Source organism: Amblyraja radiata, unplaced genomic scaffold, assembly GCF_010909765.2.
Source record: "Amblyraja radiata isolate CabotCenter1 unplaced genomic scaffold, sAmbRad1.1.pri scaffold_600_ctg1, whole genome shotgun sequence".
Lineage (NCBI taxonomy): Eukaryota > Metazoa > Chordata > Chondrichthyes > Rajiformes > Rajidae > Amblyraja > Amblyraja radiata.
In genome coordinates this window covers 857-23,318 of record NW_022630642.1, presented here as the reverse complement: position 1 = coordinate 23,318, position 22,462 = coordinate 857, and the positions used below count along the sequence as shown (strand labels likewise).

Here is a 22,462-nt window from a genome sequence, read left to right as displayed (position 1 = left end):
TGCTGGCTCGAAGGGCCGAATGGCCTCCTTTCGCACCTATTGTCTATTGGGTCTCTGTCGATGTAAGGCAGCAACTCTACCACTGCGCCACTGTGCTGCCCCATATTACAATGCAGGTGTTTATGGTGGAACCTGTCCCTTGCGGAGAACCTTGCCCTTCTCCGAGGCCAGCACCGGCCAAACACTGACCTAGTGTAACCCTGGCCTTCTGCTTGAACCTGCGGTGATGTGGGGACATGGATCTTCTCTTTCACTGCCTCTTCCCACCAACGTTCCCCATTTCTGCCAAACTCCACTCAGCTCATCTCCGTCGGACCCAAGACGTCCTCTGTCAATTTCCCTCCCTCCATCGACACTGCCTGACCTGCTGACTTCCATCAGACAAAGGAGCAGAATTGGGCCATTCGGCCCATCCAGTCTGCTCTGCCATTTGATCTTGGCTGATCTTTTTTTTCTCCCCCCTCAACCTCATTCTCCTGCCTTCTCCCCGTAACCTTTGACACCTTCACTAATGAAGAACCGATCAATCTCCGCTTTAAAAAAACCCCGATGACTTTTGGCCTCCACAGCCGTCTGTGGCAATGAATCCGACAGATTCACCACCCTCTGGCTGAAGAAATTCCTCCTCATCTCCTTCCTAAAAGAACATCCTTTAATTCTGATGCTGTGCCCTCTAGTCCTAGACTCTCCCACTGGTGGCAAGATCCTCTCCACATCCACTCTATCCAGGACTTTCAGTTATTTTGTGCTGCCCGACCTGTAGAGTTACTCCGGCACTTTGTGTTTTACTCAGGATTGCGGCCACTGCAGTTCCTTGTGCCTCCATTGTGAGAGCATTAGGGTTAGAGTTGGATACTGAGTTGGATGATCAGCCGTGATCATATTGAATGGCGGTGCAGGCTCGAAGGGCCGAATGGCCTCTACTCCTGCACCTATTTTCTATGTTTCTAGAGTTAAGGCGGGCGGGGGGGTGGGGCGATGGTGGGGGGGGTGGGGCGAGGGTGAGGGGGGGACGAGCGTTCGAGGGGGGTGGGGGTGAGGGCGGGGGACGGGGGTAGGGGGTGGAAGCGGGTGGGGGGGGGGGCGAGGGGGGGCGGGGAAGGGGTAGGGTGGGGGAGGGGAGAGGGGGGAGGGGGCGGTGGGGGAGTGGGGGGCGGGGTGGGGGGGGGGAAAAGTGGTAATGGAGGGGAGGGGCGAGGGGGGCGGCGGAAGGGGTAAGGGGGGGAGTAGGGAGAGGGGGGGGGTTGGTGTGGGGCGAGCGGGGTGGGGGGGGGGTGAAGGGGTAATGGAGGGGAGGGGCGAGGGGGGGGGGGGCAATGTCCGCTTGCCTCCATCCACATTGACAGTGTGTGTTATTTTCCAGCGCCCCCTGCTGGAGGAGAAGGCCCCCGTCGCTCCCTGGTTATTAGCGCTCTTCGTATTTGTGGTGTGTGGATCAGGTGGGTGGTTTGTTTATCCCCCCTCCCCCTCCCCCCTTCTGTCTCCGTCAGCGTGTGTACTCAGAGCACGGCCACTCTGCCCACTGACCTGATTCTTTAATTCGCAACTTACAATTCTAGTCTAGTTTAGAGATACAGCACCAGGTCCATGCCGACCAGCGATCCCCGCACACTAGCACCATCCTACACCCACTAGGGACAATTCTTACATTTACCAAGCCTATTAACCTACAAACCTGTCCGTCTTTGGTGTGTGGGAGGAAACTGAAGATCTCAACAAACAATAGGTGCAGGAGTAGAGGCCATTAGGCCCTTCGAGCCAGCACCGCCATTCAATGTGATCATGGCTGATCATCCCCAATCAGTACCCCGTTCCTGCCTTCTCCCCATATCCCCTGACTCCGCTATCTTTAAGAGCCCTATCTATTTCTCTCTTGAAAGTATCCAGAGAACCGGCCTCCACCGGCCTCTGAGGCAGAGAATTCCACACACAGTAGATTGATAACTTGCAGAAGTAGGGCATGCCCCTACATTCGATTTAAACCATGATGAAACAAAGAGAGACGATCTTCCTTCCTCAGGCAGACGGCCACCAGGAGACAAAGTATAAATTTTATACATTTGGGGGTCATGAAGGGGACACAACTAACATATCAATTTGTTGAGCCCCTGTTTAGGAACCTAACACAAGTACATACCACACACAGTATTTTGATCGCATATGCGCCTACTGGTGCCAAAAAGGTTGAGAGCCACTGGGATAAGACCACTAACTAACACTGAGTCCACGCTGCCCACTCTTGCGTCTAACCCTCTCCTCCTCTCTCCGTCTTACAGCGATTTTCCAGATTATCCAGAGTATCCGGATGGGCGCTTGAAGACAGACCAGCCAGAGGGAACAGCTTTCCGTTTACCGAACGCTGACTTCCCCCTCTCTCCGTCTCTCTCTCACACTCTCTCTCTCTCTCTCTCTCTCTCTCTCTCTCGATCACTCTCTCAGACTCTGGTTCATTCCTGATCAACTCTCATTCGGACTGATCAACGAAAAGCCCTTTTGCCTCGTAAAGCCAGCGACGTCGAAACGAGAAGAAAGGGGGGGGGGAAAAAATCACCAAATCTGCAATCAGTATTTTTTCAAGTAATAAGCGAAGTGGGTGCTCCTTATAGATGCCACTTTATAAATAAATACATATATATATATAAGTTATAGAATTAGTTCCTCTGGCCACCTGGAGCAGGGCACACATTCCAGCCAGTCCAAGTGAACTGACCACTTGTCCTTTGCCCGCACCGGGTACAAGTTCCCTGACACTGATCTGTGTGTACGGTGCCCTGGCCTTGCCTCTGAGCTCTGGGTCACGATGTCTGTGGCTGACCCCTGGAGGGGGGGGGGGGGGCTGTCCGTTTTGTTCACGGTCCCAGCAGTCCGGTCAGATCACCCACCTGCATTTAGTCCTGTTTGAAGGACGCGACCGGCGGGCTTCGTTCCCCCACGTCTAGCCTGCCTGCCGCCCACTCTAGCAGGAGATGGGAACGGGCCTCGAGGTTAAATCTGCGTGCTGACTTTATAAATCTGAATGTAGGTGTCCAGCCACACTGGCTGCTGGAGCTGACACCACCAAGTGTGAGAGAGAGGGGGTGGGGGGGGCTCATCACTGCCTCTCCTGTCCTGGATCACCACAGACCATCTCCCGACGGCGACTGTCGGACCACCCTCTCGTGGGGGGAGGGAGGGGAGGGGGCACAAGTACAAACTGCATTAGCTGCTCCTCCTCACCCAGGTTTAATGGAGCTTTCCTTGGGTGGAGGGTGGTGTCAGGTGCTGGGTCTTGTCGGGTCTGGTGGTCTCGTCGGCCTCTCTCGACCCTCCCTCCCCCACCATCCCCTCTCTCCGGCCCGTCTCCCGGGACCAATCCCTGACCAGATTGACCATTTCCGCCATTCATTCACCCACACGTAGTGGCCTTTAGTCGCGGGGCCAGTGGCATCTTCACACAGCGCCCTCTGCTTCCATTCTGGCATCTCAACGCTCTGTAGGACATGGGTCTCCCCCGAACATCCGGCCTTTCCACAGCTCTCCTGCAGCTCCTCCTCAGCCATCGTTGCAGCCGCCTTCATGCTGAAACTCATCGCACTGTCCCAATGCCAGGGGTGTGTGTGGTGGGGCCAGTGTCGAGGGAGCTTCACTCTGTGTTTGTCCCCAGCAGTGTGTGTGTGGGTGTGACTGACCTGTGTAGAGGGGGCTTCACTCTGCATCAAACCTGTGCTGTATCCACCATCACAGCTTCAGTTTCACTACAAGTGGTGTTAATCACAAAAGCAACTGAGGGGTTGACTTGCTAATCAGATGATTTCTGTTGTGCCGTGAAGCAGGGTGGGGATGTTGGCATTTCTGGCCCTCTGGACACTCGTCCCAGCACCGATCAGCATGAAGTTGCCTCTGCCCCGTCCGATCCTCTCAGGCACCAGTTGCTTGTCAGTTCCCCAGCAGTCCTCTGAAGGTCAAACATTCAGTGCAATCAAGTCAGGAGGGGCTGTTGTAATCAAAGAGTAATTCTGACTGTGTGTGTGTTTGGGATTGTGTGATGGTCTGGGCTGCTGTATAGATGCCCACCGCCTTGTAGATGTCCCAGCTCACATCCACACAAGCCGGGCACTCGAGTGTCTGCTACTTGTCAGCACAGTGCAGGCTCGGGGAGGTGAACCGAGTCGGTGACTGATGCTGGAGGAACCAGGGCCCTGGTCCAGCTCACAAACTCCGGGCATTCTCTCTCCGCTTGCCTCCAGGGACCTGCCCCCTGCCGCCCCCGGGAACCCCCAGTCGATCCCGCAGCCCGGGCAAAGAGAAGGGTCGGAGAGTGTGCAGGGGTCATGTCTCACGCAGCCCACGAGCCAATCCCTGAATTGGACCTTAATGTGCAGTTGTGACCTTTCCTCCTGGGATCTGGGCTCCATTCATCTCATCTCTTCCACTGCTCGTCGGCCCAGAGTCTCGGCGGGATCTGTCGCACAGTTATGCCGTGGCCCCCACAGCCCGAGAGTGAGCGTGGATATCCGTGTTCCAACACTCCTCCACACTCTGCCCTCTCTACCCAGACAATTCATCTCCCAGTGGGCTCCACCTCTGGGTGGATTTTTATCTTTTGAGTTCCCAAAACCCTGACAAGTGAATTTTGTACTCCCTGCTCTTGCAATTTTGTAAACGTTGAACAGCAATAAAAGTATTACCTGCTCATTGTACATGATTGTGGCTGTCTGATTAATAAATCTCCAGCTGGGTTCCCGCCTGCTCTGGTGCAACCTCTCTCTCTCGCGACCGTCCACACAGGGATGTGAACATGAACCTGTCTCCAGGGTAGCACAGGAGCCCAGGGGTATAGCTGCTGCCTTCCCACGCCAGAGATCTCCGTTCAGTCCTGACCTCTGGTACTGTCTGCGCGGAGTTTGCACGTGACCCCCGTGGGTTTTCTCCGGGTGCTACGGTCTCCTCTCGCATCTCAAACACGTGCGGGTTCAAAGTCAAAGTTGATTTTACTCGTGACAGGCACCCGAAGGTGCAGTGATATGAATTTGCCAGCAGCGCTACACTCAAAAAGAACACACAATAAGATTTAACACAGACATCCACCACAGCATTCTTCACTGTGGTGGAAGGCAACAAGGTTCAGCCAGTTCTGTTCACCCGTGGTCGGGACCATGAACCCTCTTTAGTCGCCACTACAGACCGCCCTGACGTTGGGACGGTGGAACACACTTCGCGTCCCGACTCGGCACTTTCCTACCGGAGAGAAGGAATGGGTGACGTTTCGGGTCGAGACCCTTCTTCAGACTGGATTATAGATGGTGATCTGGCTGGAAGGGCCGAATGGCCTACTCCTGCACCTGTTGTCGATGATAATGATGATGAATATTATTATTATTGTTCTATCAAGAGACAGTAACCCTAAGATTTTTGCCTCCATCACAGTGAGGAGGTGCCTGGTGAACCCACTGTGGTGGATGTTAATTTGTGTGTTTTGTTGTTTATTATCACATGTGTGAGGAAAGGGTTAACAGGGATAGTTGATTTCGACTAGGACTCGGAGAAATAGCTGAGGTAGGATAATAGTGAGCTTTCAGCACAAACACCCGACTGGGCTAGGCTAGATAGTAACAACAGAAGAACAGGCAGTGACATTTCAAGATTGAGAATTAGAAGATAAGCGGTCCAGCAGAAACATTACGAGAACTGGGGGAAAGGGCAGGAACTACTCTGTACTGCACATGCTTAATAAGATACATTAATATTACGACAACACCCATCATGACAAAATGTCTCATTTAAATGCACATGCGATGTATGATGTGGGGGGTAACCTGGACGTTGAAGGGCGTTACGGGACGTTCTGGTGAGAATGTGAACCTCAGTGCTCTGATTGGAAGGAGCCAGAAGGGGAGGCTGATTCAGCCAAATGGTGCTGTATAAGTAGAGGATGGTTTCCTGGTCTCGGTGTGTCTCGGTTGGAGAGACACCCAGGGGCTGCAGACTCGTAAATAAAGGAGTTCCTTGTTTCCACAACTTTGTCTCTGGCATCGTGATTGTGAGCACTCACATTTGCATCTCACACACGTATGGCTGCAGGCAACAACCTCTCGGTCTGAACGACAAATAAAGGATCTATATAAAGGCCAACCACCTTTTCACTCTGCTACCCTCTGGGAGGCGATTCAGGTCTCTGAAGGCTCGCACCGGTAGACTAAAAAATAGTTTCTACCCATGTGCCATAAAAGAACTTAATTCCAACAGAGAACACTGGGGAAACAAAATGTAATTCCAAGAAATGCCGCCAAATTCTTTTTAATTCTTTTTAAATACTTATTTATTATTTTTACTAATAAGTGTACATATGTGTCAATGGTTGTCGTGTTTGTATTTTTTTAACCGGAGGAGATGCAATGGAATTTCGTTGCACAGTGTTGTGCAACGACAATAAACGTATTCATTCATTCGTCTAAGTCTAAGTACCGAGGTCTAAGCGGAAGCTCAGAGGGGATAGAGCCTTCTCTGTTGCTGCTCCGACATTATGGAACACTCTGCCGTTGCACATCAGACAGGCCCCCTCACTGTCCATCTTCAAAACCAGTCTTAAAACCCTTTTCTATTCCTTGGCTTTTGCTCCTGTTTTAGTGTTTTTAATGTTTTCTCTCTCTTTTTTAATGTTTTTATTGTCTTGTAATAATTTTTTGTTCATGATTAGTCATGTACAGCACTTTGTTGCAACAGTGGTTGTTTTTAAAGTGCTCTAAAAAAATAAATAAAGTTATTATTATTATTATTATTATTAAGTATCTGGGACTTTGACTCTGACATGGGGGGGGAGAGGGGAGTGCAGGGGAGAGATATGTTTAAGTTTTGCCTTCCATCACAGTGAGGAGGACTCGCTGTGATGGATGTTTATGTGAATTGAATTGTGTTGGTGTGTGTCTTGGTTCTTTTTTTGTATGGCTGCAGAAACCAAATTTCGTTTGAACCTCATGTGAGGTTCAAATGACAAATAAAAGGTATTGTATTGTATTGTATTCAAATTCCTGGGCGTGCACATCTCTGAAGATCTTTCCTGGTCTGAGAACACTAATGCAATCATCAAAAAAGCACATCAGCGCCTCTACTTCCTGAGAAGATTACGGAGAGTCGGATTGTCAAGGAAGACTCTCTCTAACTTCTACAGGTGCACAGTCGAGAGCATGCTGACCGGTTGCATCGTGGCTTGGTTCGGCAACTTGAGCGCCCTGGAGAGGAAAAGACTACAAAAAGTAGTAAACACTGCCCAGTCCATCATCGGCTCTGACCTTCCTTCCATCGAGGGGATTTATCGCAGTCGCTGCCTCAAAAAGGCTGGCAGTATCATCAAAGACCCACACCATCCTGGCCACACACTCATCTCCCTGCTACCTTCAGGTAGAAGGTACAGGAGCCTGAAGACTGCAACAACCATGTTCAGGAATAGCTACTTCCCCACAGCCATCAGGCTATTAAACCTGGCTCGGACAAAACTCTGATTATTACCAACCACTTTCTGTTATTTGCACTATCAGTTTATTTATTCATGTGTGTATATATTTATATCATGGTATATGGACACATTTATCTGTATTGTAGTAAATGCCTACTATTTTCTGTGTGCTGAAGCAAAGCAAGAATTTCATTGTCCTATACAGGGACACAGTAGAGTGACAATAAACTCACTTGAACTTGAACTTTTTTAATGTTTTTATTGTCTTGTAATAATTATTTGTGTTCATGATTAGTCATGTACAGCACTTTGTTGCAACAGTGGTTGTTTTTAAAGTGCTCTAAAAAAATAAATAAAGTTATTATTATTATTATTATTATTAAGTATCTGGGACACAAGACAATGAATGAAACTTGACCCAAGTGCCAAGCAGCAGGTGGGTGTAATGACGGGTCGCCAACACCGGTGGCGCTGCAGCGTGGAGGGTCCGGGGCCGGGGTCGCCTCTTGCCGCCGCGGTGACGCCGGCAGCTGACGTTGGCGAGTAGGCCTCAGGCCTCGGGGCGGGAGTGGACGCGGCGGCCGGAGGTCGGGTTTACCTCAGCGTTGTCGTTGACCCGGGGCCGGGGCCCGGGGGGGGGGGGGGGGGGGGGGGGCGCTCCGTGTGTGTGGGGGGGGGGGTTGTGTTACCCCCGGTGTGTGTGTGTGTGGGGCCTCACCCCCCCGGGTTATGGCGCCAAAACATGCAGCGTCGTCGTCTCCCCGTCCCGGGCCGTCCCGGGGCCTGAGGCCTAGTGGAGTGGGCCTGGGCCTTCCCTCACCCCCACCCTCACCACATGGTCCAGCACACACACACTCACACACACCCCCCACCCCCACCCCCACACATACCCACACACCCCACCCCCCCCCCACACACCCACCCCCCCCCCCCCCCCCCCCCCCCACACACCCACACCACACCACCTCGCCCCCCACCCTCCCCCCTCCCCCCACCCTCCCCCCCCTCCCCCCTCCCCCACACCCTCCCCCCCTCCCCCCTCCCCCCCCCCACCACACACACCCCCCACACACACACACCTCACCCCCCACACACACACACACACGTAGTGGACATGGACTAGTCTGAGCATCACCTCCCCCTCTATCTTTCTTTATCTTTATCTCTCTATCTGTTTCTCTCTCTCAATTTATCTCTCTCTGTTTCTCTCTTGCTTTCTCTATCTCCCTCACTCTCTATCTGTTTCTCTCTCTCAATTTATCTTTCTCTATCTCCCTCCTTCTTTCTTTCTCTCTCTCTCTCCCTCTTTCTTTCTGTTTCTCTCTCTCTCAATTTATCTATCTCTGTTTCTCTCTTGCTTTCTCTATCTCTCTCACTCTCTGTCTGTTTCTCTCTCTCAATTTATCTTTCTCTATCCCTCCCTCTCTTTCTTTCTCTTTATCTCTCTCTCTCTCTTTCTTTCTCTTTCCTTCTCTCTCTCTTTCTCTCTCCCTCTTTCATTCTCTTTATCCTCTCTCCCTCTCTCTCTTGCTTTCTTTCTCTCTTTCTCTCTCTCTCCCTCTTTCTAGTTCTCTTTCCCTATCCTTCTCTTGCCCTCTCCCTCCTTCTCTATCTGTTTCTCTCTCTCAATTTATCTATCTCTCTTTCTCTCTTGCTTTCTCTATCTCTCTCTCCCTCTATCTTTCTTTCCCTCTCCCTCCCTCTCTATCTTTCTGTTTCTCTCTCGATTTATCTATCTCTATCTCCCTCTCTCTCTATCTTTCTTTCTCTTTATCTCCCTCCCTCTTTCTTTCTATTTCTCTTTCCCTATCTCTCTCCCTCTCTCTCTTTCTGTTTTTCTCTCTATCTCTCTCTCTCAATTTATCTATCTTTCTTTCTCTTCATCTCTCCCTCACTCTTTCTCTATCTCTCTCCCTCTTTCTATTTATCTCTCACTTTCTTTCTCTCTCTCTCTCTCCCTCTTTCTTTCTATTTATCTCCCTCGCTTTCTCCATCCCTCACTTTCTTTCTCTCTTCCTCTCTCTATTTATCCCCCTCCCTATCTTTCTTTCTCTTTCTCTTTATCTCTCTCTCCCTCCCTCTCTATCTTTATCTCTCTCCCTCTCATTATTTCTCTTTATCTCCTTCCCTCTCTCCCTCTTTCTTTCTCTTTATCTTCCCTCTCTATCTTTCTTTCTATTTATCTCTCTCTCCCTCTCTCTATCTTTCTGTCTCTTTATCTCTCTCCCTCATTCTCTCTCTTTATCTCCTTCCCTCTTTTTCTCTCCCTCCCTCGCTCTCTTTCTCTTTCTGTCTCTTTATCTTTCCCTCTCTATATTTCTCTCTCCCTGTACATTACATATATATATCTTTATCTCTATCTCTCTCTCTCTCTCTTTATCTCTCTCTCTCTCTCTCTCTTTCTCTCTGTATATATATACATATATATATATCTTTCTATCTCTCTATATATCTCTATCTCTCTCTCTATCCACAGATGCTGCCCGTCCCGCTGAGTTACTCCAGCTTTCTGTGTGTCTACGGTTTAAACCAGCATCTGCAGTCAGTCACAGAATGATTCAGCGCGGAAACAGGCCCTTCGGCCCGACTCGCTCATACTGGCCAACATGTCCCAGCTACACCCGTCCCACCTGCCTGCGCTTGGTACATATCCTTGGACCTGAAACGTCGCCCATTCCTTCGATCCATAGATGCTGCCTCAGCCCCTTGAGTTTCTGCAGCTTTTACGTCTACCTTTGATTTTCCAGCATCTGCAGTTTTTTCTTAAACATTTATTTGGATAGCCTCTTCCGTCTGAAAGTTAACAATAGACAACAGGTGCAGCAGGAGGCCATTCGGCCCTTCGAGCCAGCACCGCCATTCAATGTGATCAAGGCTGATCATCCCCAATCAGTACCCCGTTCCTGCCTTCTCCCCATATCCCCTGACTCCGTTATTTTTAAGAGCCCTGTCTTGCTCTCTCTTGAAAGCCACCAGAGAACCGGCCTCCACCGCCCTCTGAGGCAGAGAATTCCACAGACTCACCACTCTCTGTGAGAAAAAGTGTTTCCTCGTCTCCGTTCTAAATGGCTTACTCCTTATTCTTAAACTCTGTGTGTGTGGCCCCTGTTTCTGGACTCCCCCAACATCGGGAACATGTTTCCTGCTTCTAGCGTGTCCAAGCCCTTAACGAACCCAGGCTCCCTGTGTCCCCGAGCCCTCAGTGAACCTGCCCTGTAATAGTCCTCCGTATCGACCCTGGAAAGTCACTGTACCTTCCCCCGGTGCGGGAGGCGCTGCCTTACGTCGCTGTTTGTCATTCGGTGCAGATCGAGGGTGTAGAGGAGCGGGGCCATGGGCGACAGCGACGACGAATACGATCGGCGACGCAGGGACAAGTTCCGGCGTGAGAGGAGCGACTACGACCGGTCGCGGGAGCGGGACGACAGGCGGAGGGACGACTGGAACGACAGGTGAGGCAGGGGGCTCGCCGACACTCGCTTGAACGAATACGTTTATTAGAAACATAGAAAATAGGTGCAGGAGGAGGCCCTTCGAGCCAGCACCGTCATTCATTGTGATCATGGCTGATCGTCCCCTATCAATAACCCGTGCCTGCCTTCTCCCCATATCCCTTGACTCCACTAGCCCCTAGAGCTCTATCTAACTCTCTTTTAAATCCATCCAGTGAATTGGCCTCCACTGCCCTCTGTGGCAGGGAATTCCACAAATTCACAACTCTCTGGGTGAAAAAGTTTTTTCTCACCTCAGTCTTAAATGACCTCCCCTTTATTCTAAGACTGTGTGTGGCCCCTGGTTCTGGACTCGCCCAACATTGGGGACATTTTTCCTGCATCTAGCTTGTCCAGTCCTTTTATAATTGTATATGTTTCTATAAGATCCCGCCCCCCCCCTCATTCTTCTAAACTTCAGTGAATACAAGCCTAGTCTTGGGTCTGCCCCGTGCTGTTGTGAGCCAGCTGTACCCGGTTTGCTGAGACCAAGCCCTTGCCTTGCAGAGAGTGGGACAGGGGGAGAGAGCGCCGGAGCCGGGAGTACCGTGATTACGACCGTGGGAGGAGGGAGCGTTTCTCTCCACCGCGACACGACCTCAGCCCACCGCAGAAGCGAGTGCGACGGGACTGGTGAGTACTGGAGCCGCAGCCGTGGCATTTCATGCTGCCCTGTCCCACTTTCACCATCTAATTCACAACCTTTTTTTACTCGTGGACATTTGTCATCAGGCTAGAAAAACGCCCCGACCTACTTGATGCCACGAGTACCTACGACTAGCATCACGACCATGCTGCGAGTATGAGTCAAGGGCAAACTCGGCAGAGGTGGTGAAATTGGGACAGGCCCTTAGGCAGGCACTGCTTCCATCTCCGTTTCAGCAAAGGACATCCTTTCCCCTTGACATAAAATGGTGACAGACACAGATAGGGTCAACACTCACAACCTTTTTACCAGAATGGACCAATCAAATACTAGAGGGCTCAGCTTTAAGGTGACGGGGGCAAGGTGTAAAGGATATGTGCGGGGCAAGTCTATTTTACACAGAGGGTAGTGGGTTGCTGGAACAAGCTGCTGGGTGTGGAGGTTGAAGCAGATATGTTACTGGCATTGCAATAACTTGGATTGGCACATGTGTAGGTAGATCAGTGATGGTTTTGGTACAATGATGAAGAAGGGTCTCGACCCGAAACATCACCCATTCCTTCTCTCCAGAGATGCTGCCTGTCCCGCTGAGTTACTCCAGCACTGTGTGTCTGCCTTTGTCAGACAAATATTCAGGGGCAGTTTCTTCCCGGCTGTTATCAGGCAACTGAACCATCCTATCACCAACTAGAGAGCAGTCCTGATCTCCCATCTACCTCATTGGAGACCCTCGGACTATCTTTAATCGGACTTGACTGGACTTTATCTTGCACAAAACGTTATTCCCTTTATCCCGTATCTGTGTACAGTAGACGGCTCGTTGTAATGGGAAGAACTGCAGATGCTGGTTTAATTGTGAGCATGTGTTGTCTTTCTGCTAACCCAATAGTACGCAACAAAAAGTGTTTCCCTGTACCTGTACGTTGATCCCCGGTCATTTGTGTTATTCCCATTTTTACTCGGTGTCAGGCCCATTCCCAGTGAATATTCGGATTGAATATTTCCTTGCCATCGCAGACCTATTCAGGCCCTCAAAGTATAAAGTCGGCGAATCATATCTGCCTTTAAATTCATTCGGTTGTTACGCCACAGTGCAAAATAAGTAAAAAATGTGTTGGAGTCTTAACCGGAGGAACATGTGGTGTTTGTAAGACCTGCCTGGCAGGAAGCACCAAATGAAGGATTATCTGCATTTTACTCTCTAAATTTCTCACATTATGTGTATCCGTGAACAGTTCAGGAGACACTGATGTCTGTGAGACTCTCCTGTCAGCTCCCCTTGTTCCACATCACCAGTGACCTTGCCATTGGCTCCCCTCCTGTGAGTCGGGGCAGCTCAGGAGACACTGATGTCTGTGAGACCATCCTGTCAGCTCCCCTTGTACTACTTTGGGACGACAGATGGCACAATGGGCTAAGTGTTCGGCTGGCGACCGGAAGGTGGCCGGTTCGAATCCCGCTTGGAGTGCATACTGTCGTTGTGTCCTTGGGCAAGACACTTCACCCACCTTTGCCTGTGTGTGAATGTGTGTGAGTGATTGGTGGTGGTCGGAGGGGCCGTAGGCGCAGATTGGCAGCCACGCTTCCGTCAGTCTGCCCCAGGGCAGCTGTGGCTACAGAAGTAGCTTACCACCACCGAGTGTGACTGAGGAGTGAATGAATAATGCGATGTAAAGCGCCTTGAGTATTAGAAAGGCGCTATATAAATCCCATCCATTATTATTAAATAAATCCCATCCATTATTACATCGCCAGTGACCTTGCCACTGGCTCCCCTCCTGTGAGTCGGGGCAGCTCAGGAGACACTGATGTCTGTGAGACCTGTCAGCTCCCCTTGTTCCACATCACCAGTGACCTTGCCACTGGCTCCCCTCCTGTGAGTCGGGGCAGTTGTGCTTCTTGTGTGCAGGATTTGTCGATTGATGTGCTGTTTCTCCCCCTCACTCAGGGAGGACCATGTTGCTGACCCCTATCACACCGGCTATGAGATGCCGTACGCCGGTGGGGGTGGGCCCAGCTACGGACCCCCGCAACCCTGGGGTCACCCGGACATCCACATGATGCAGCAGCACCACGGCATTCCCATCCAGGCCAGGTGAGGTCAAACACGGGGCAGCTCCCCCCCCCCCGCCGCACGCGAGCAGAGGGTCCGTGAAGCCCAGAATGGGGGGGGGGGGGGGTCTCCACCTCTCACGGCGTGAGGTAGCCTCTGGTGGGTGGGGTTGTATCTCTGTACTCCCCTTTAGAAGGACTATCGGTGCCTTTAGTTATATTTTCCTTAACATGGAGCTTTTATTATAATATCACAGTACCGTGGGTTAGGGTGAGGTGAGGGCAGGGGGCCGGTGCCTTTTTCCAGCACAGCCTATGTCCATGCTGTACCCCGTGACTCCCCTCTCGCCCGCCCACCCACCCATTGCTGGGTCTAATGTCCCATAGGTTAGGGTGCAGGCGAGGGCAGGGGGCCGGTGCCTTTTTCCAGCACAGCCTATGGCCATGCGGTACTCCGTGACTCCCCTCTCGCCCGCCCACCCACCCACCCATTGCTGGGTCTAATGCAGTGGTTCTCAACCTTTTTTAGCTCATGGCCCCCTTGGGATCTTTTAATTTTTCTGTACCCCCCCCCCCCCCCCCCCCCCCCCCCTCCCGAGCGGGAAAAAAGGTACTCCAATATTATACCTTCCATAAAAATATCATTGTCTATTAATTGTACATATATTCTCTTTTATTCTATTCCACAAACATCAAAAATATTTCAACTACATAGATTTAAATTTATTAGAACTGAAATTTAGGAGGCAACAGGGTGGTAGCTCTGTGGCCCCCTTCATTGAACCTGTGGTCCCCCTAAATCCCAACATTTTTCCGTGGCCCCCCTGAAATTTGCCATGATGTGGCCCCAGGTTGGGAATCACTGGTCTAATGTACCGTGGGTTGGGGTGCAGGCGAGGTGAGGCGAGGGGCCAGTGCCGATTGCCGGCACAGCCTATGGCCTTGCTGTACTGACACTGTTGTGAATCACTGGTCTAATGCCGGGACGACAGATGGCACAATGGGCTAAGTGTTCGGCTGGCGACCGGAAGGTAGCCGGTTCGAATCCCGCTTGGAGTGCATACTGTCGTTGTGTCCTTGGGCAAGACACTTCACCCACCTTTGCCTGTGTGTGAATGTGTGTGAGTGATTGGTGGTGGTCGGAGGGGCCGTAGGCGCAGATTGGCAGCCACGCTTCCGTCAGTCTGCCCCAGGGCAGCTGTGGCTACAGAAGTAGCTTACCACCACCGAGTGTGACTGAGGAGTGAATGAATAATGCGATGTAAAGCGCCTTGAGTATTAGAAAGGCGCTATATAAATCCCATCCATTATTATTATTATTAATGTACTGTGAGTTGGGGTGCAGGCGAGGTGAGGGGCCAGTGCTGATTGCCGGCACAGCCTATGGCCATGCTGTACCGACGCTGTTAGTCTCCTCCTCACCCCCAGGCTGGGCAACCTACACGAGCTGGAGGTGGGGCCCCCGGCCCCTGTCATGAAGACCTTCAAGGAGTTCCTGCTGTCCCTGGATGACTCTGTGGACGAGACGGAATCGGTGAAGCGTTACAACGACTACAAGATCGAGTTCCGCCGGCAGCAGATGCAGGATTTCTTCCTGGCACACAAGGATGAAGAATGGTGAGGCAGACGCTGGCAGGCCCGGTCCCCTGTGTGTTGTTGGCTGTGTACCATGTACCCGCTCTGATTCACCAGTGCTGCAGATGTGACCTGTAATGTTTCTCACCCCCCTCCCCTCCCTCCCTCTCGTCCTCAAAGTGGCGCAGCGGTTAGTGTTGCTGCCTCACAGCATCTGGGACCCGGGTTCGATCCTGACTGCGGGTGCTGTTGTACGTTCTCCCTGTTACTGCGTGGGTTTTCTCCGGGTGCTCCGGTTTCCTCCCACACTCCAAAGACGTGCGGTCTATTGTCCGTTAATTGGCTATGGTAAAATTGCAACATGTCCCCGGTGTGTGTGGGATAATGTTAGTGTGCGGGGTGATGGCTGGTCAGTGTGGACTCGAAGCGCTGTATCTCTGAAGTGAAGTGGTGCGTTCAGCCTCCCCTGAAGCCAGCGCTGTGAGTTTGCTGTACAGGTGGCAGAGAGCAGGCTGAGGCAACCTCACATTATCCCGTGTGGAAGAACGGCGCGGTTATGATGATCCTGTCCGCACCTTCCCTGCTCCTCCGCCCCCCGCCGTTCTGCCGCCTTTCAATCCAGACCCTGGCCTAAGTTACATCAAGGGGAGAGCTGGAGATCGCCCTTCCATGTGTCATCTCTGGCTTTCAAGCCAGGCAGCAAACCCTGCTGGTGACAGCGATTCCACAGCTCATGCGTTCAGATCTGTTTCACAGTGGCGCCGCTGGCAGAGGGTTCGATCCCGACTACGGGTGCTGTCTGTGCCGAGTTTGCATGTTGCAGGAAGGAACTGCAGACGCTGGTTTAAAAGCCGGAGTAAAAACTCAGCGGGACAGGCAGCATCTCTGGAGAGGAGGAACGGGCGACGTTTCAGGTCGAGACCCTTCTTCAGACTCGAGTCTCTTCCTCTCTCTGTGTTGTTTATCTCCCCCTCCTCGAGGAATGCCCTCGCATTTGCCAATTTGACCCAGGAACTGCGTCGGTTTGGGAGGCAGCAGTTGTAGCACGTGGGGGGGGGGGGGGGGGGGGGGGGGGGGGGGGGGGGGGGGGGGGGGGGGGGGGGTTGGAGTGGGGGGGGGGGGAGGGAGGGGCGGGTAATAATAATGGCTTTTTTTTTAAACTAACTTCTTTATTTTTTTGTCCTTTTGTAGTCTTTTTTGTTTGTATGAATGTTAATTCTGACACCTTTCTTCCCCCCCCACCCCTGCCCTTTGAAGACAAGGTGCAAATGTGAAGCAAAAATCCTGGCACGCTGCACTGGAAACCCTTGTATGAGATCTACTAGTTAGTCACACACTGTGTACAATGCAGTGATTAGTTATTCCAAAGTGTTAGCGTTTAGTTAGTAAGGGTCACAAAACAAATCACTGCTATTGACAACAAGCCTCAAAACGCTCGCTCGCATTCTGCAAGATGACTTCGACACCTAAGTATTATTATTTTATCCGTACGTAAGCTGCCAAAACAATAATTCTTGAAGTAAAAAGGTTTTATATAAAAAAAACAACAAAATTAATATTGGTGATTTGTTCATGTTCATTTTTACTAGGGATTTTTTTTTTTTTTTTGTCTTTCATAACTGATTGGGTTTCTCCAGAGGTGATGAATGAAGGCAAGGCAGGATCACAGTACTGGCAAACACCAAGAGAAAGTCCAGAGCTGACCCACCTCGCCCTGACCGCTTCCTCAGTCCCCCTGGGACAGAGAGGAGAGGTGGTGACACTGGGCATTGAAAGTAAGCATGCAGGCACAGCAGGCAGTGAAGAAAGCGAATGGCATGTTGGCCTTCATCACAAGAGGAGTTGAGTAGAGGAGCAAAGAGGTCCTTCTGCAGTTGTACAGGGCCCTAGTGAGACCACACCTGGAGTATTGTGTGCAGTTTTGGCATTTTGGCCTTCATAACAAGAGGAGTCGAGTAGAGGAGCAAAGAGGTCCTTCTGCAGTTGTACCGGGCCCTAGTGAGACCACACCTGGAGTATTGTGTGCAGTTTTGGCCAGTTGGCCTTCATAACAAGAGGGGTTGAGTATAGGAGCAAAGAAGGGTCCGAAGAAGGGTTTCGTCCCAAAAATTTGCCTATTTCCTTCGCTCCATAGATGCTGCTGCACCCGCTGAGTTTCTCCAGCACTTTTGTCTACCTATAGGAGCAAAGAGGTCATTCTGCAGTTGTACAGGGCCCTGGTGAGACCACACCTGGAGTATTGCGTGCAGTTTTGGTCTCCAAATTTGAGGGAGGACATTCTTGCTATTGAGGGAGTGCAGCGTAGGTTCACCAGGTCAATTCCCGGGATGGCGGGACTGTCGTATGTTGAAAGAATGGAGCGACTGGGCGTATTTTCACTGGAATTTAGAAGGATGAGAGGGAATCTTATTGAAACATACAAGATTGTTAAGGGTTTGGACACGCTAGAGGCAGGAAACATGTTCCCGATGTTGGGGGAGTCCAGAACCAGGGGCCACTGTTTAAGAATAAGGGGTAAACCATTTAGAACGGAGACGAGGATCTACATGGTATGCTTGCCGTGGTCGCAAACATCAGAGTTAGAAGCAAGGAACTGCAGATGCTGGTTTACAAAAAAAAAAGTACTGGAGCAGCTCAGGCAGCATCTCTCTGGACAAATGTCCAGAGTTAGCTCTGTTGTCTGAACCATCCCGTACCCTACATTCAGACCACTGAATAATCGTTGTAAGGTATTGGCCCGATTCAGATGCAATTCTCCTGTGGGTTTGGGGGGGCCCAGTGGCGGTGAAAGGTGAGGGAAGGCAGCGTGGGGGTCTGGGACTGTGTGTAACCCAGCACAGTACAGCCCCCTGCCCACCTTGGGACCCTCCAGCACAGTACAGCCCCTGCCCACCCTGGGGCCCTCCAGCACAGTACAGCCCCTGCCCACCTTGGGGCCCTCCAGCACAGTACAGCCCCTGCCCACCCTGGGGCCCTCTAGCACAGTACAGCCCCCTGCCCACCCTGGGACCCTCTAGCACAGTACAGCCCCCTGCCCACCCTGGGACCCTCCAGCACAGTAGAGCCCCTGCCCACCCTGGGACCCTCCAGCACAGTACAGCCCCTGCCCACCCTGGGACCCTCCAGCACAGTACAGCCCCTGCCCACCCTGGGACCCTCCAGCACAGTACAGCCCCCTGCCCACCCTGGGACCCTCCAGCACAGTACAGCCCCCTGCCCACCCTGGGGCCCTCCAGCACAGTACAGCCCCTGCCCACCCTGGGACCCTCCAGCACAGTACAGCCCCTGCCCACCCTGGGGCCCTCTAGCACAGTACAGCCCCTGCCCACCCTGGGACCCCCCTGCACAGTACAGCCCCTGCCCACCCTGGGGCCCTCTAGCACAGTACAGCCCCCTGCCCACCCTGGGGCCCTCTAGCACAGTACAGCCCCTGCCCACCCTGGGACCCTCCAGCACAGTACAGCCCCTGCCCACCCTGGGGCCCTCTAGCACAGTACAGCCCCCTGCCCACCCTGGGACCCTCTTGTGCCCTCCTTTGGTCAAGGGCCGTGCATGGTGTAAAGTCCAGGAGGCAGAGCGAGCTCGCTTGTGGTCACCATTACACCTGCCGTACAACAGTTGGTGCAAGAACCAGCAGGAGCGTTGATAACTAGTCCTCCACCCCCCCCCCCCCTCCCAACAGCAAGTGGAGAGTTGGAAGCCTGTAGTGGATGCGGCCACTAACAGCCGTGCCTGTTTTGAGCCATTTATCCTGCCTTGTTTCACATCTTCTCCTCCTCTGGTGAATCCCCGCTTGCTGCATGATTTCTTGATTGAACTGCTGCATTTTCCGCTGCTCCACGCTCCCGACTTGTACCAGCGATCGACTTGTCTTTGCACTTTTGAAGGTTCCGCTCTAAGTACCACCCGGACGAGGCTGGCAAACGCAAGCAGGAGGCTGACTTTGGCCTTCGCACACGGCTCAGCGTTTACTGTTACCTGATGGAGCACGGCTGGTTCGACGGCCTCTCGCTAGACATTGAAAAGGCCAACATCATCATGAAGGCCTTGGATGCAGGTAATTCTTGCTCTCTTCCTTGCGGCCACTGAGAGACACAGTGTGGAAGGAAACAGGCCCTTCAGCCCAACTTGCCCACGCCGGCCCAACATGTCCCAGCTACACTAGTCACTGAGAGACACAGTGTGGAAACAGGCCCTTCAGCACAACTTGCCCACGCCGGCCAACATGTCCCATCTACACTAGTCCCAGAGTGATACAGTGTGGAAGGAAGCAGGCCCTTCAGCCCAACTTGCCCACGCCGCCCAACATGTCCCATCTACACTAGTCATAGAGTGATACAGTGTGGAAACAGGCCCTTCAGCCCAACTTGCCCACACTAGCCCAACATGTCCCAGCTACACTAGTCACTGAGAGACACAGTGTGGAAACAGGCCCTTCAGCCCAACTTGCCCACACCAGCCCAACATGTCCCATCTACACTAGTCATAGAGTGATACAGTGTGGAAACAGGCCCTTCAGCCCAACTTGCCCACACCAGCCCAACATGTCCCATCTACACTAGTCATAGAGTGATACAGTGTGGAAACAGGCCCTTCGACCCACTGAGTCAAAGGTTCAAAGTTTATTGTCAAATGCACCAATTAAGGTACAATGAAATTTGATTTGCCACACAGCCATACTTTTAAAAAAAGCAACCAAACACACAACTACATAAAAGTTAACATAAACATCCGCCACAGCGGATTCCCCACATTCCCCACTGTGATGGAAGGCAATAAAGCCCAATCTTCTTCCTCTTAATTCTCCCGTGGTCGGGGCAGTTGAACCATCCACAGTCAGGGCGACCGATCGAAGCTCCTGCGGCTTGGAGCTGCCGAAGTCGGTCTCTAACCAGGGACCGCCAGCTCCACAATGTTAAAGTCCGCAGGCTCCCGCGGTTGGAGCTCCCGAAGTCGGTCTCCAGCAAAGGCCACCACCTCCTCGATGTTAGGCTGCAATGCGGCGGAAATACGATACGGAAAAAATTGCACCTCCGTCGAAGTAAAAGATTAGAAAATGTTTCCCCCAGCCCATTGCTCGTAAAGTCACACAGTGTGGAAACAGGCCCTTTGACCCAACTTGTCCACACCGGCCAACATGTCCCATCTATACTAGTCCCACCCCCATATCTCTAAACCTGTCCTATCCATGTACCTGTCTAATTGCTTCTTAAACTGCGATGGTCTCAGCCTCAACTACCTCCTCCTCCGGCGGCTCGTTCCATACACCCACCCCCTTTTCCCTCTAGCTTCGCCCTTTCTTCAGTTTGTTGTTATATTGTCCACCTCTACAATAGACACCTTTTTCATTCTCTCCCTCCGCCAGCCGTCATCAAGATGGAGGGCGGAACGCAAGTTGACGTCAAAATTCTCGATCTTGAGGAAGAAGAGGAGAAGGCGGACAAGACGGAGCCGGCAAAGAAGGAAGAGGGGAAGGTGGTGGAGAACGACAAGAAGGTGGTGGAGAGAGAGAAGGAAGAAGATGGCAAGAAGGTAATTATGCTCATCCCATCCATGGTTGCAATCTGTAACAGTGCTGGAGTAACTCAGTGGGTCAGGCAGCATCTGTGGAGAACATGGATAGGTGACGTTTCACAGAGTGCTGGAGTAACTCAGTGGGTCAGGCAGCATCTGTGGAGAACATGGATAGGTGACGTTTCACAGAGTGCTGGAGTAACTCAGCGGGTCAGGCAGCATCTGTGGAGAACATGGATAGGTGACGTTTCACAGAGTGCTGGAGTAACTCAGCGGGTCACGCAGCATCTGTGGAGAACATGGATAGGTGACGTTTCACAGAGTGCTGGAGTAACTCAGTGGGCCAGGCAGCATCTGTGGAGAACATGGATAGGTGACGTTTCACAGAGTGCTGGAGTAACTCAGCGGGTCAGACATGCAGCATCTGTGGAGAACATGGATAGATGACGTTTCACAGAGTGCTGGAGTAACTCAGCGGGTCAGGCAGCATCTGTGGAGAACATGGATAGGTGACGTTTCACAGAGTGCTGGAGTAACTCAGCGGGTCAGGCAGCATCTGTGGAGAACATGGATAGGTGACGTTTCACAGAATGCTGGAGTAACTCAGCGGGTCAGGCAGCATCTGTGGAGTGGAATGAACAGTGGACATGTTGGGTGGTGGCCCTTTGTCTAGAGGGGGAGGGGGTTTAGCCGGTATTACAGGATGAGAGGGTAGCGTAGGAGCCAGTAAGCGAGGAAGTTGGTTCGTGGACAACGTTGACAGAGGCTGGAAGGTGATCAGTGGAGAACAGGATGCTGGAGGAAAGAACTGCAGATGCTGCTTTACACTGAAGATGGACACAAAATGCAGGAGGAACAGCAAGACAGGCAGCATCTGTGGATAGAATGAATGGGTGGCGTTTTGGGTCGAGGCCCTTCTGCCTGTCCCACTGAGTTATTCCAGCATTTAATGTGTATCTACAGATGCTGGAATCTGATGGGGGGGGGAGGAGCGGGGAGGTGAAGTGTGGAACTGAACGGGGGGGGGGGGGCGTTGATCAGAGAACTGTCTATCCATGCACGTGCGGGCTCATAGTGTGCCGGTTGAGTCTACATGCGGTGCTGTGGTCTGCAGTGTGTGTGTCCTGATTCTCTCCCTCCCCAGGCAGAAGGTGTGGAGCAGTCAGTGGAGGTGAAGCCGCCGCAGGATAAAGATGAGAGTAAAGCCAAGGAGACGCCGGTTGAGGACAAGGGCGAGGGTGAGGGCGAGGGTGAGGGTGAGGACGGGGAGGAGAAGGATGAAGCGAACCCTGCGAACCAGCCAAGAGGAGCCCCGTGCCGCCAAAGGTAGGTCGAAAAAAATGCGGAGAAAACTCAGCGGGTCAGGCAGCATCCATGGAGAGAAGGAACACCTATGAGAGAGAAGCGAGTGTCAACCAAACTTCTGAATTCTCTGTGGGGATCCCCTCTCCAAGACACACACACGTGAAGCTCACCGTTTGACCTGTTTTACAAAATATTAAATGGTCAGCTCGACATAGACTACAAGGCCTACACCAAACCCAACCAATTAGGAGCAGACGAGGGCATTCGATCCAATTTGTGATCCTCAGCTACAAAGACAGATGTGTACAGCAATTCGTTCTTCCCCCGCACACAATTAAAGCATGGAAAAATCTCCACCCAACTATAGTTACCCAACCAGATGCAACTAACATTTAAAGTACTCTTTCTTCCTAATAACCCTTTCTGTGCTTAAGCCCTCCCTTCCCA

The 22,462-nt window shown here is 52.0% G+C and overlaps 2 protein-coding genes across 5 annotated transcripts in view; one reads left to right on the top strand and one right to left on the bottom strand.

Annotated features, from left to right (window-relative positions):
• srrt (serrate, RNA effector molecule) overlaps positions 1-3,539 on the bottom strand; it is a 45,459-nt gene extending 41,920 nt beyond the window's left edge. Inside the window, exon 1 of the mRNA XM_033016876.1 lies at positions 3,394-3,539. Within this exon, the coding sequence (XP_032872767.1) occupies positions 3,394-3,539 (146 nt within the window). The remainder of the gene's footprint in view (positions 1-3,393) is intronic.
• Positions 1-22,065, top strand: part of LOC116970172 (serrate RNA effector molecule homolog) — a 36,561-nt gene extending 14,496 nt beyond the window's left edge. Inside the window, exons 1-8 of one of the 4 annotated variants that reach the window (XM_033016880.1) lie at positions 7,950-8,024; positions 10,741-10,884; positions 11,431-11,556; positions 13,518-13,664; positions 15,050-15,238; positions 19,084-19,253; positions 20,562-20,728; positions 21,855-22,065. In XM_033016880.1, coding sequence (XP_032872771.1) covers positions 10,766-10,884; positions 11,431-11,556; positions 13,518-13,664; positions 15,050-15,238; positions 19,084-19,253; positions 20,562-20,728; positions 21,855-22,040 — 1,104 coding nt within the window. In that variant the 5' untranslated portion in view covers positions 7,950-8,024; positions 10,741-10,765 and the 3' untranslated portion in view covers positions 22,041-22,065. Of the gene's footprint in view, positions 1-7,949; positions 8,025-10,740; positions 10,885-11,430; positions 11,557-13,517; positions 13,665-15,031; positions 15,239-19,083; positions 19,254-20,561; positions 20,729-21,854 lie in introns of those variants that run through there. The other 3 variants (XM_033016877.1, XM_033016879.1, XM_033016878.1) reach the window with 3 other exon arrangements.
• The last annotated feature ends 397 nt before the right edge of the window (positions 22,066-22,462 follow it).